The following is a 13,594-nucleotide window of genomic DNA, read 5'->3' as shown; positions in this document are numbered from 1 at the left end:
AATGTAGAAGCACTACAGGGTAACGCAAACCTAATAGTCAGCAATTTGAACCTTCATCTTGGTCTTCGTCCCACTCTCCCACTTTCTCCTTCTACTTTCATGTCTACATTGCACTGTTCTGAACGATACAAGAAAAAAATTTAATTAAACAAATACTATGTAGTTGGCATTAGAGGTGACAAAAAAGATTAATATCCACAGTGTAGTCTATGCTGCATGCATACATAGATTGTGAAAGCCTAATGGATAACAATGTGGGCTGCTTACACAAAGATTATTAGTTTGGTCTCAGTTAGGGGTGACCCAGTTAACTGCAGGGCTGCTAAGATCCCACCATGGTTCCTTTGAGCGAGGCATCGATTGCTGAATTTCTTCATCTATAACTTGAAGTTATTACTGTGATTCGTGATTGTTTTGGCTTTTTATGGAAAAGCTAAAACAGAATGGGAATCCACATACAAATCAGCCCTCAGCTCTGCCACAAGCAATTTCATTTAAGTCAACAGGTATTGAGGACTCATTCAACCTTGCAAATAAACCTCGGCGTTTAACCTAAGCTTTTTGAAAAGAATTCTGGCTGAAATGGAATGAGAAGCTGATTTGTACTTTAAACAATTGGTGTGGAAGCAAAACAAGCAGTGGAGATCTCCTCCTCAAACATGGTCTCTCTAGATTGTTTGTCCTTCTCCTACTGTGTCTGAGCAGCAGGACCCAGGGGCCATCTTTCCCATGACCCCCCGCTAATGCATGTTTCAGTGGGTCGTGGCATCATGTTCTAAAACTCCTGCTCTCTCTGAGAAAGCCTCCTGCTGACATCACCACTGCGGTTTGTATTGTTTCTGAAAACAGACTGACGTCTTTGCCATTCCATTCTGCTCAGAGGCTTGTTTTCATTCATTGTCGAGTGAACCGTGTGTGTATGTGCGGGTCAGAATTCATGAATGAGGAAGAGCGTGTCTGAGAAGCACAGTGTTTGGTCTCTGAAGGAGAAGGGTCAGACAACTCTGTCCTTCACTCTCATTCTTTTAAAGGTTACTGGATGTCTGAGGAAGAGCGGGCACACACACACAAACACACACACACAACAGTACATCTAGCTTGGCAAAGAAAACAGAGACAAACTAAATAAAAAATAAAAATAAATATGTAAATGTTTCAGTAATGTGATTGTGTGTACAAAAAATTACTTGAGAAATCTCAAATTAAAACGAACATAACATCAAGAATAAATACAACAAAAATGTTTACAGTTAGATTTTTAGATAGATAGATAGATAGATAATTTGCTGCTCCAAAATAAGCTGAACATTGTAAAACTGTTGTTTTTAGAGTCTGTCCATCGATTCACAAAATGATTAATTAGCAAATTAGTGTGAATCAAAAGCAATCAGTAATGAGTAATTCAGGTGATCCACTTTAAATGCATTTGTCATTCGTTCAGTGTGTAGGTACGTGACTAGACACACAAAGAGAGGCAGAGAGTAATCAAAAGCTGCTAAAACTCCCCTTGGTATTTTCATCACCCTTTTCCCATTACTTTGGGCACGGAAAAGACATGCTCAGGCCTTGTCTACAGAGGGGGACTCAGGTGGGGAGTCTGATGGCATTTGTTCATACCCAAATGAAAAAATGTCTCCATATGAAATATTGATGACACACATCTGAGCTCAGTGAGGTACCTGTTACTATAGATCAAGTCTGTCATGGAGATGAGATGGTTTGCATAAGCTCAACACAGAGGTTCTATTACAGACGAAGTTACACATTCTGCAGTGACGGTGGAATCAAACTGACTTTACCTGGTCCAAAGATTCTGCAATTACTCATAAATGTCATATCATACTGCGGATTCATATTGAAATGTGCACATGCCTTAGCAAACATGTCACAGGTCATTACCAGAAAACATTTACAAATTTTACTTGCATTCACAAATGACAAAACATGCAATGCAGCAAAGTCATTTGTTTAGTAGCTTTGTTTTTTCTGTATTTGAGTGCAAATGTAATGTTTTAATTGAGATGTTCTCCCAATTGCATTTTAAACGGTTTCTGTCTTTGTAACATCATCCATTGACCAAAAAAATCTTACTAAGCATTAACACCTATGCAAATACATCATTTCGTTTTTTCTTTTAAATGGCACTGTGTTCCATCTGCCCCAGTCTAAAAAAAAATCCCAAGCTTGTGCAGGGAAGGAAAATCAGAAGTAGAGGTTTTCCTCTTGTGTGAAGTGCTGACAGGATGTCTTAGGGGGGAAGTAAACAAATATCATAGAGGCTCGGAGGCACACATGGTAAAAACCGGATTACATGGATTAAACCTCAAGAAAATAACACAAAGGAAAACAACCTTTCCATGCTACATAATGTGTCTTAGAAAACGTGAGGAAGCTTCAAGGTCCTCTATTTCCATTACTGAAAGAATCCTTCATCAGCTTGTTCCTTTTTTCCTTTTCAGTAGTTCATCAGGGTACTTATTGCCTACAGTTTTTCGAATACTATGAAGTCGGACATACTACTCCCCTAGAATACTGTTTTTCCCATACTATATAGTAGGGAAGTATGCGACTTTGGACGTCATTCGGTAAAAAATAATAATGCTAATGTACGCATCACTATACAGTTATTACATTTCCTGCATACATTCAGATTGCATAATGTTGTTATACAGTAGGAGTACCATTTACAACACTCCTGTAATTCCATATATGGCAGCTCAGTGTGAAAAATCACGTAATGATATTTGACACTGACAAATTGCTGCAGAATGAGTGCTAAAGTGACTCTGCACATAAATTTGAAATTAGATAATAAATTCATTATGGTTAGAAGTTCCAAAGCACTGTAGCTCTTGACTTGGGTTAACAGTGAATTAATAAAAAGCTCGAAATGTCCTCATTTAGTACACGAGTGAGTGAAAAGTCAAAGTAGGCAACGTTTTATGAAAATATGTGCCTTGAAATGTCAGGAATTTGGTAGCTGCAAAAATGATGGACATCTGCTGTCTCTTTTCAAGGAGGTCTGCAGCAGTCATGTTCTGCCAAGTCAAAAAAGGGCAACTAAAATAGCTATTTTTCCCTGAAAAACTCATATACAGTTTACAACAGTATATGAAGTGTAGCAATTTTGACTCTTAGAACTATAATGCTGTAGATAAAAAAGGAAAGAAGATAAAACATTTCTTGCTTCTGTCTTACAGTAGGTGTCCTGAGGGAGCGTGTAACTGCTGAAAGTAGTAAACATACAAAACTGATAATGAGATGTAGCAAAGCATTTAAGCCAAGCTGATTGTGTCCTTTGGGTCTGTAAGAAAGCATGAATAACAAATTGAATCTTTTCCGTTTTAACATCCTAAAAGAACAGCAAAACCAGACAACTCCCAAGCCGTCTAATCTACTTTGTATTCTTAGTCACTAACAAAACAACCAGTTAGACAAGGTAATAATTACGGACACATGCTAGACTAACATACTAACTAACATAATGATCACCCAGTTTTAGAATCTGGAAATGACAGGTATGCAGTTCAGATGCCAGACACTGAGTGTCAGTTAGCACTCCCATTCATCACAGTGTTGTTCAGCTGGCACATGCAGACCAGCTTTTTTTGAGCCAATCACCTGGAACTGTCCTTGAGACTTAACACTCTGAGGCAAGAGGAAAATAATGTCCTGATTAACTAAGGTAAACCCTTTACCACTGATTATCAGACAGACAGATGCCTATAAACTAAACTACAATAAACTAAACTAAACTTAAATAAACTAAAATAAACTTAAATTAAATTTAATTTAATTAACTTAGCTCTATAACCTTGAGCTCAAAAGACAACTTTTTCTTTTATAAATAATTTAAATAAGTTCAAATCCTTATGCTGCTAAAACTTTATATAAATGTTGCCAAAAGTGAACTTTTTTAGTTAAAAATAAGAATACAGCTATGTCAGATAAGTGTTTCAATCGTCTGACCTATTATTCCTCCAGAAAAACTTGTTTTGAATGGTATGCTTGCGTGTGTGAATGTGTATGAGGTAACATTACTCACAGCACTGGAGGGGTCGATTCTGGGCCTCTCCATGGCAATAGTGATGCAGTTGAGAAAGATGATGACAAGAACCACATGGTCAAACATCTTGTGAGTGATGATTTTATTGCAGGTCACACGAAACCTGCAAGACATAATCACACCAGACGTGGTGGGGCTGAGTGATGCAAACATTCAACATCATGTTGATCATAAAATTAATAAACAAGAAACTGACTTCCACTAAAAATAGGTCAGAAAGTTTGACTAGTTCCTGTGAGACTACAGTAGTACAGTTTTTCTTAATGCAACGACTTTTATCATTTATTCACCCTATCCTGTGTGACTGAGTTTCTTCTATGAAAAACTGTTTGTAATAAACAATAAACAAATCCATCATTAAGATGTTTACACTGTGTCCAGAAGCGACAGTTTAAAGTTAAACACCCTAATGATGGATTTATGCATTACAAACATGCAGCTTTTCACTTCCACGATGTTAACTGATGGACTGCATTCATGTGGAAAATTGTAATGTTTTTATCAGCTGTTCGGACTTTCATTCCGACGGCACCCATTCACTGCAGACGATCTGTTGGTAAGCAAGTATAGTAATGCTAAATTTTTCCAAATCTGTTTCCATGAAGAAACAAACTAATCTACATTTTGGACGACCTGAGAGTGATTACATTTTCAGCTCATTTTAATTTTGGGGAGAACTGTTCCTTTAATTACTGTCTATTCTATTTAGAAGTTTAAAAGAATATGATGCTTTGCTTTTTTTTTTAACATTTTGACATACTGCAAAGGAGCATGTATCATTTTGGAAACAAAAACAGCCTTTAGTCCCATTCTATGTATGATAATACTACAAAGTAATAATAATAATAATAAGCAGTTTAGCAGTCCATTCAGTTAACATGCCAGGAATGGGATGTTAACAATCATTACAGGCATTATTTGGATTTATTCATAACAAGAGAACTGAATATGCTCTATTTCACTTCAAACTTGTGACGAACGTATGCATGAACATGTGTCTGTCGTAAGACATACTGCATGGCGGCATGACTCCTTTTATGAATAAATAGTGCTCAGTTCTCTTTAATGTCTCAGAGACTTGGCCTGATGTTAAAGAATTTATGCTCAGAACGGCACTGTGTGGGAACAGACGGCAAACTCTGCGCCGTTGTCATGCCAACCTGCCTCTCTCAGCCCCGATCGCTCATGCTGGGAGTGTGGTCATGCCGGGGTGAAATGGGGAGAGAAGTCTAATGCTGTGTCCGATACCTAAGGCTGCTGCCTTACTGCCTCACTACTCACTTAGTCAACGACTTTACAGTCGTTTTTTATTAAAGCAACTAAAAGTACACATCTTATGATCTACAACTCAAATGTATTTTAGATATAATATAAATATATTTAAAACATAATGCTTATTTTAAAAAAAAAAAAACAACTTAAACATTTAAAAACCACAGGAATAAATTGTTTTTCAGAATACAATATCGGGCAAACGCTTGGTTTTAATAACATCTTAAAATGTAAAGAAAAAAAACTATTTAATTTAAAGCAGTGTTTGTGAGATTTTAATGCTCAAAAAACATTATTAGCATTTTCATTTAGACTAACATGGCTTGGGACTCTACTTGGGATTTTAAAAACAAATAATTTCAATGATTCAGAGTCGACTCTTTCTTTTGAGAAACAATAACATCATACAAGGGCTCTTTTAGATGTAAAGGTTTGCAGGATGTTTTCATTCACTTAGAGCTCTTAAAATCCATAATAGGATACTAATAGCAAAATTTTCAGCAGCCAGTCACATGATTCTTCAGAAATCATCTGAATGATTTGATCAAATAACTGCATATTACTACACATAACAATCTTTCAAAAGCTTGCCAATCTTAAACTATTAAACAGTAGTATATACAGTACATACATAATATAGTATGCACATTCATAAAAAAAATCTAAACACCAATTCAAACACTTAAAGCTTTATTTTTTATTTATTAAAGCTTACATAATTAACCCTGTTTTAATGTGACACGGTAGATCTTCTGATAGTGAATGTGCAGACGGACATACTAAATTCAAAAGCCTTTTTGCTTTGGTTTTGGTGACACCGACCAATGTATGCCAGTCATAACAGTGCAAAGTGGTGATCGCTTGCATCATCTAGTGCTCGCACAGGAAGGAGGAGGAGGATGATCTGAGGTTGTTTGATGTTTAATTAGTAAAACGCTGACAGAGTGTAACATGCAATGCTGAGTTCTTCTTTCCTCTCCTCTCCCTCTAATAAGTGAAGCCTCCATGGAGCTTAATGTGAGCAGACATGCATTTCAAAAATGGAAAGCACTGGAAAGAGATGAGAGGAAGGGGAAGACCAAGAAGATGCCTTAGGGAAAGGCTAAAAAGTACAGGAGATTTCTCACCCCTTAAGCATCTCCAGGAAGGTGTTTTCTAAGGCTTGTTGGCATATTGAATGCGAGCCACAGTACTGTGATAAATGTGACTCACCTGCTGAAATGACCAGCATATGTTGTGATTTGGATTCTGGACAGCTTATGTCCCAAGCAGACTTCTTAAGAATTTTAAGCAGGAATATTTATTCCGCAGGTGAGGACTGTATCCAAAAACACCCCTTATAGCCTTAAATAGGGCACTGATGTCCAACACTATAGTGGAAGTTATCGAGTGCACTCATTTAATCCCATAATGCACTTCAATAATGAGTGTACACTCAACAGCTACATAATACCGATAATTCATTACGAGGGTCTTTCCGAAATAATCTCATCCATTCAGATTTCCAAACCCTTGTACAATGTAGGTAAAGTGTAATTCGCTCACTCGTTAGACTGGACTACATTAGTGGACTAATGTAGGATATATCTAAATTTACATATAATGTAACAGTGAATGAGGGTATATGGGGGCGATTTCAAACACAGTTACAGACATCCATTAGGTAGCCACGTTAGGTAGAACACCTGTTCAATTGTTAGATTATGCAAATATGGTGAAGGTTTTCAGAGAAACCCTGAAAGCGTGCTGCAGGAATCTCAAGTGAATGCTAGCATAATAAAAAACACAGTAATATGTACCAAAATAATAAAAAAAGCCACATTATTTAGTAATAAATGTGTGTTTTACAGACACTTTCTGGACATTTAACTTTGGAACTGCCATGAAGTGTACAGTGTACGAAATTTTGGTGTGGCAGAAATGTATAGAGGCACATATTTTTTATGGGCCTGGGTTCATAAGACAACTAATCCTATTAGTGAAAAAGACAATATAACATTTAAGGCAAACCCTTCCCAATAACAGTAACAGAAACCTACCGTGATTGTGGGGGAAACAGATAAAGAGACCAGGTGACCCTCTCCCGACACCACTGGGGCTGCTTGTGCTCCAGCCAGCGGTAGAGACGAGCCTTCCGACTCTAAAAGACGGATGACCACATGAGATTATAGGACCAGTAAGTTAGTTTAGTTGGCAGCAGAAGATATAGAAATCCTGTTTCCTGTGATCTTATAACAGTGAATTGAATAGAAAAAAATCTGTAGATGTTTGTGATGAATCTATTGTAAGGAACTGAAAATAACTGTAATAAATCAAGTGTAGCTTTTCTCACCAGGTTTCCTTCATCATCTGCATTGTCATCCTCGCTGTGGTGTTCTTCTAGAGAAAGCTGCGTGGTGGCTGCAGATGGAGAACTCTTGCCGTTGCTGAGGAAGTTGGGTGGCCGGGCGCTGTGTATGCTGGCGGAACGATGCACGTATGGTACCTGCAGGGTGTCTGGAGGCAGATCAAACGAGCTACGTGTCTCCAGGGATTCCATGCGCCTGTGCCGAGGCCTCTGGCCCAGGGAGTCCGTCCTGGCGAGGGAGGCATCGTCGCCCTCGGATAAGCCACCTCCGCCCCCGCTCTCTCCCGCATCTCCCTCATCGGAGCTGGACTGGCCATCGCCAGACAGTAAGGAGCGACGTTCGCCAGACTGGCGTTTCTGCCTTTTGAGGCTGGGGGCTCGGCCCAGGCTATTCCAGCTGGAGCGCCTGCTGTTCCAGCTACTGGCTGAACTCCAGGGGGCATTTGGGGAGCTCCGCACACTCGACTGCAGAAAGACGGGTGGAATAAGTTACTGTCAAATAAGATCTCATTGGCTGTAAAACCTGAAAGTGTGCCGAAATCACACAGAAATATAGAACAAAAAATGTGTTGCCAACCGCACAACATGTATTCATTATTCATATATTTAACATCATAAATGTTCAAATATATTTTATAATCTTGATTCAATAATTTATATACTATACGATATTCAGTGATGGGGAAATGGTCAGCATAAGGGAATGGTCTTTTACATTTGCCAAAAGCATAGATGAGAAAAAAGTATTTTTCAACTGAGTAACTCAGTTAGTAAGCAACACAAGTAACACAACACTGCATTACTTTTAAAAGTAACTTTCCCCCACACCCTGCAAGTCTCACTTAATCACAGAATTGAGAATAACAAAACTGATGCACTATACAGCACAAGTAGTTCAGGCAACTTTGACAGAGAAAGGTGGCTACTGACAGGAGATTTGTCTTGGCCATTAGGGTCCATGGAGACATTGCTGCCTCTGCGGGACTCGTAGCCTAGCGCTGGATCTCCTCCTCCTGATATCTTAGGGATGGGCATGGGTGTTGCAGCCGTGTGAGTGATGAGGGGAGGGGTCAGGCTGCTCTTCAAATCCACATGGCCATTGATGGGCACAACTGTGAGTACAGAAAGGAAGGGACAGGATAGTATGCTCAACATCATAACTGAAGCAACAAAACATGACAGACAGCTGAAAAATGTATTAGGAACCATTTCAAGCATGAATTTTTTAGACAGGCTTTAATCTTCAAAAAGAACTGTCATAAATTACGAAGTATAATATATTGTTAGAAGGGTAAAAGGGTATCTGGGAATAAACACAAGGTAGCTGGGATTTCAAATTATGCGAGTGCACCTCAAAAAAAAATGTTGAGCCCTAAATATGGCATGTGCTTCCATGCAAACTATATTCTGTGGATCTCACCAGATGATGGGGATAGATCTTTCTTATGTCCTGAAACATCCTCCAGGCTCCGTGCATAGAAATCTGCTTCAGAATCCGACTTTGAGGCATCACCCTTTATCAAACGTGGAAGATATAGATTAGTTACCAGATTTAGATACGGCTGGGGATTAAAGAAGCATATTGCATATTGGTGAGGAACAGGCAGGTGGGTGAGGGTGTGGTCTCCCCCACCCCAGCCGGCCCTCAAAAAAGGCCAGAGGGTGACTGGTATCTAAGGGAGAGACATCCTGGTCGGGTAATCCACAAAAACACAGTGCCGGCATGCATTTGACAATACCAGGTTGCATGACCATTCTGAAACCACAAGTACTGTGTACTAAATATTAGTTAAATGTATCTTTGAGTGTATTTTTAAGCAGATGATCTCATGGTCAGACCATCTGCTATATTAGCGTAAGTCACATCCACATGCGGGTGAATGTGTGTGGGTTTTTTTATTTTCTCAGCTCACTGAAGGAGCAGCACCAGTACAGCAGGCACGTCCAATGATCAGGAAGGAGAAATAAACACTGCTATTTTTATCAGAGAGCTCATCGCATTGTTTGGCCTGTATCCTCCTCATCCCCAGTCTTGAGCTGGTCTTAAAATGGCTCCATGCCGAGAGTGTTTCAGTGTGGTCTAGCACAAAACTTCAACCCTGGATGGTTTGTCAAAACAGACATCACTGTCTGAGGACATGGATCACTCTCTCAGTTTGACCATTAGGGTGTCTATTTGTGGGCTGACTGCAATTTAAATCAAATATGAGCAAGATCATAAATGGATGAATCTTTTTTTCTTACAGCGTGGTTACAAATTGTCAAACTTGTTCCTCTCAGCATACATTTACCATAGTACTTCACAGCGCTAATGGTCAAAGAGGACACAGTGGAGACTATTCTGACAAACCTTGCACCTACAAACAATGTATCCCATTGGCTTCACATATTAACATCAAGCTAAATCAAAACTTTCTGAAAAAAGAAAAGAAAAAAAAATCAATGCTTTAGTAATGGCTGTGAAAATGGGTAAGTAAACAAAGCAAATCTGATTCGCATTGAAACCAGTGGGATCATTGCAACACTAGACACAGCACAATCGAACAGCAATTAATTCACATTATAACTACAACAAAACAGGACTTGTCAATAGGGAATAACACAATATCTACATTACTAAGGCAACAGAAACAAAACTTGAAAGAGTTATGACACTGGAGTCGAGCTCTGTAAGTAAAGACAGGAGAGGGACTCCTTGCCCCTTCTCACCAACAGTGAAGAGTAAAACAAAACACAGCTGTGATAGGTTGAACTAGCAGAGAGGCACTACAAAGCATCCTCAGAAACAGGCCACCACCGTCTGCTTGGCACCAGGTGCAGTTAGCAGTTAGCTTAGCATTAGCACCCACTGTTACTCACTGCATGCTCAGAAATGAGCACTGTGGATGATGTGTCTGGATTGGACTTGACTATTCTCACTCCAACATGACCTTTCTGAACAAAGAGATGTAGCAGAAATGTAAACAAGCTCTCTGACTTAAGCACTAGCAAAAAGCTGTTAGCTATGCAAAACCAATTAAAACCATTAAAAGCTTTATTAAAGCAATAGCTCACCCTCATGTTTTAAAATGTTTTTTATTCATTTAAAAAAAGAATTATATGAATACAGTTATATGTTAATATCTGCTATTAGAGTTAAAGGACTGAACCCATCCAGTTTATGAAAGAATCATTCCGTTTTATAAAGTGAAGTAATTCAATCACTGAAAAGATTTGGCTAAAAAGAAATGTTTTGTTTACAAATCAAACAGATTTATGAAGTCCAGTTTTAATGAACTAAATCAATTAATTCATTGAACAGATTACACTCAAAAGCATGATTTATGAACAAATAAGTTACAACAATTTTGTGAACAGAATCAACTGATTGGTGATAACTCAAATGAATGGTTAGTTCACATGCTAGATTTATAAATAAATCGTTTTGACCATCTTTGCAATTGAAAAAACAAATATTTGACTCGAAATAATGATTTATAAATTTTGGAAAGTGGAGAAAACAATAAACTGAAATAATCTGTCAAAAGAATGATTTCATTTGCATTTTTCAAGCATGAATGTCCATTCCTAAGCGTAATCCTCAGTGGGTCGTAAGCAGTACAGACTCATTCATCAAATCTGATGCAAAATTTAATTTTCAAATTAACACATTCCAATGAGAGCATGTTGTACTTATGTTAATGACATTGTTTGTCAGTGACTAAAACTCAATAATTTCAGTCTACAAATTTCAGAATGAAGGTTTGTCTGCCAGAACTGCTTTGGTCAGGTACAAGGTGTGAAAGAAAGTCTACTGGGGCTGTACTGTCAATTGAGATGTTAAAGTTGCTGCGCAACTGCTGCTTAACAATCACAGATCTTAATTTAGGAATTCTACTGGGCTCGACCAACCTTGCTGATAGAGAGATTTTAGGCATGTTTTGACATGACATGCATTAATAGCCCCTGAGTAAGGACTAGCAGATTAGTTTATGTAATTTGATTGTCAATGTGAAGCACTGGAAGGAGTAAGAGAAAAGTTCAACCCCCATTGGTGCTCTCCATTCTATGGCCTTCCACTGCATGTGTCACCTAGCACAGCTGCATGAATGAAAACAAATACGGGATGTGATGTCCAGAACCACAAACAGACCGAGTCTCCTCAACAGGGTCAAGTGCTTCCACTCAGCTCTGGCACACTGAATGGACTTTCTCGATCGCTGAGCTACTGAACTCAGCAGAGGGCTATTTGAATAAAACTTTAAGTCTAGTTAAATAAAAACGGATGATACCATGCAGAGCAGTTCTACAAGATCAAATTAATTAAAGTAAAGAGGTATTAGGAGACGTATCCACGTATAAAACTATTTTGAGATCTATTCAAAAGGACTTCCCAGTTGACTTATTTGCTTTTGCACAGCAGTCTGTCTGGCTTTGTCTGATTTCGCTGAGGCTTTCCATAAGCCCAAACACATCCTTTCAGCCAGATAAAATAAAGCATGAGGCTCTACAAGGTTTGTACTCTGCCGCCAGGCATTGAGCAAGTGAACCTGAAGAAAGACTTTGAGTCAAGTCTGCTTCTACAAGAAACAATCACAAGTGACACTGTCCACAAACGCAGCGGTCCTCCTGGTTAGTCTCACTGGGTTACATCATGCGGAGTGCTACATACCCCTGAGTCTATAGGCAGCTGAATACAGCTCAGCTGGCCATGCAAATCTTCCCTCTTGGTTATTTCCTAAAGTGGACACGTGTTAGGATTTAACCACACAGAGCGAAAAGGTAAGATAGAAGGGGGGAAAAAAGCACAGAAAGTGTTAGAAAATTGACACATTGATACATTATGAGAAATCGGACTCCCACATTTCACCAAACCTCACTTCTGTTGAAGTAAAAGCAGTTTTGCATTTTGGGTGGAGTTTAGCCTTCTCGGGACAGTGAATTTGTGCAGTTGCTGCCCGGATTTAAAATGCTGCAACTGCAGGTATCAATACTTGGCTCTTTTATTCTCTGAAATTGATGAACTCTTTTGTTTTTCTCTCTAGCTCCTCTGAGATAACGTGTATTGAATTTTTCACATTGTGAATCTGTCAGAGTAAATCAGCGAATTACATCCAGTGAATGAATGCAATTGACTACAATATTCTACACATACAAATTTATGTTTTTCTTTTACTTCAACAAGCTATTTGAACTGCAAAAAAAAAAAAATCTGACTCTGCTTAAGGCCAAATTACAACTCTCTTTGGTGTGCAACCCATTTTTTAAGTTCCAAAATTCTTGAAAAATGATGTTCAACAAAAATAACTATTAGTCATTTTATTGTTACTGCCTATGTAACGAGAACTAGAACATGCAATTTGGTCACGCTTTCTTGGCATACACTTAAGTCTATGAGACTTTTGAGCATGTCATGCTACAACATTTATATTTTTGTTTTCTTTTCAGAGGATTTCAGATGAGCATATTTATATGGATCTAAAATTATGCAAAATGACTGTAATTGTTAATAATGTAATAAAGTCTTTCATAATAATAATAATAATAATAATAATAATAATAATAATAATAATAATAACATAATATAATTAGTTCTGTTTTATTATCCAATATAAACGTTTTTAGTTTACATTATATATATATATATATATATATATATATATATATATATATATATATATATATATATATATATATATATATGTGTGTGTGTGTGTGTGTGTGTGTGTATTTTACATATATATGTTGCCATCACAGAACGAAATTACATTTTAAAATGCAGTAATTTACAAACCAGTTATTTTAATATTTCATAGTATTACTGTTCTTACAGTATTTGATTAAATAAATGCCTAGTGATGGGCACACATGGGCACAAATACGGTATTAGAAGAAAAAAAATCAGCTTTTAACCAATAAAGTCGACCACT

The 13,594-nt window shown here is 37.9% G+C and overlaps 1 protein-coding gene across 11 annotated transcripts in view; it reads right to left on the bottom strand.

Annotated features, from left to right (window-relative positions):
- Positions 1-13,594, bottom strand: part of cacna1g (calcium channel, voltage-dependent, T type, alpha 1G subunit) — a 186,896-nt gene that overhangs the window by 51,651 nt on the left and 121,651 nt on the right. For 8 of the 11 annotated variants that reach the window (XM_043253658.1, XM_043253657.1, XM_043253663.1 and 5 more), the window contains exons 15-20: positions 12,337-12,402; positions 9,106-9,199; positions 8,616-8,797; positions 7,671-8,150; positions 7,378-7,478; positions 4,046-4,169 (exon numbers count right to left, since the gene is read on the bottom strand). In XM_043253658.1, the coding sequence (XP_043109593.1) occupies positions 4,046-4,169; positions 7,378-7,478; positions 7,671-8,150; positions 8,616-8,797; positions 9,106-9,199; positions 12,337-12,402 (1,047 nt within the window). The remainder of the gene's footprint in view (positions 1-4,045; positions 4,170-7,377; positions 7,479-7,670; positions 8,151-8,615; positions 8,798-9,105; positions 9,200-12,336; positions 12,403-13,594) is intronic. The other 3 variants (XM_043253661.1, XM_043253660.1, XM_043253662.1) reach the window with 1 other exon arrangement.

Source organism: Puntigrus tetrazona, chromosome 12, assembly GCF_018831695.1.
Source record: "Puntigrus tetrazona isolate hp1 chromosome 12, ASM1883169v1, whole genome shotgun sequence".
NCBI classification, from domain to species: domain Eukaryota; kingdom Metazoa; phylum Chordata; class Actinopteri; order Cypriniformes; family Cyprinidae; genus Puntigrus; species Puntigrus tetrazona.
This window is presented reverse-complemented; position numbering and strand designations above follow the sequence as displayed.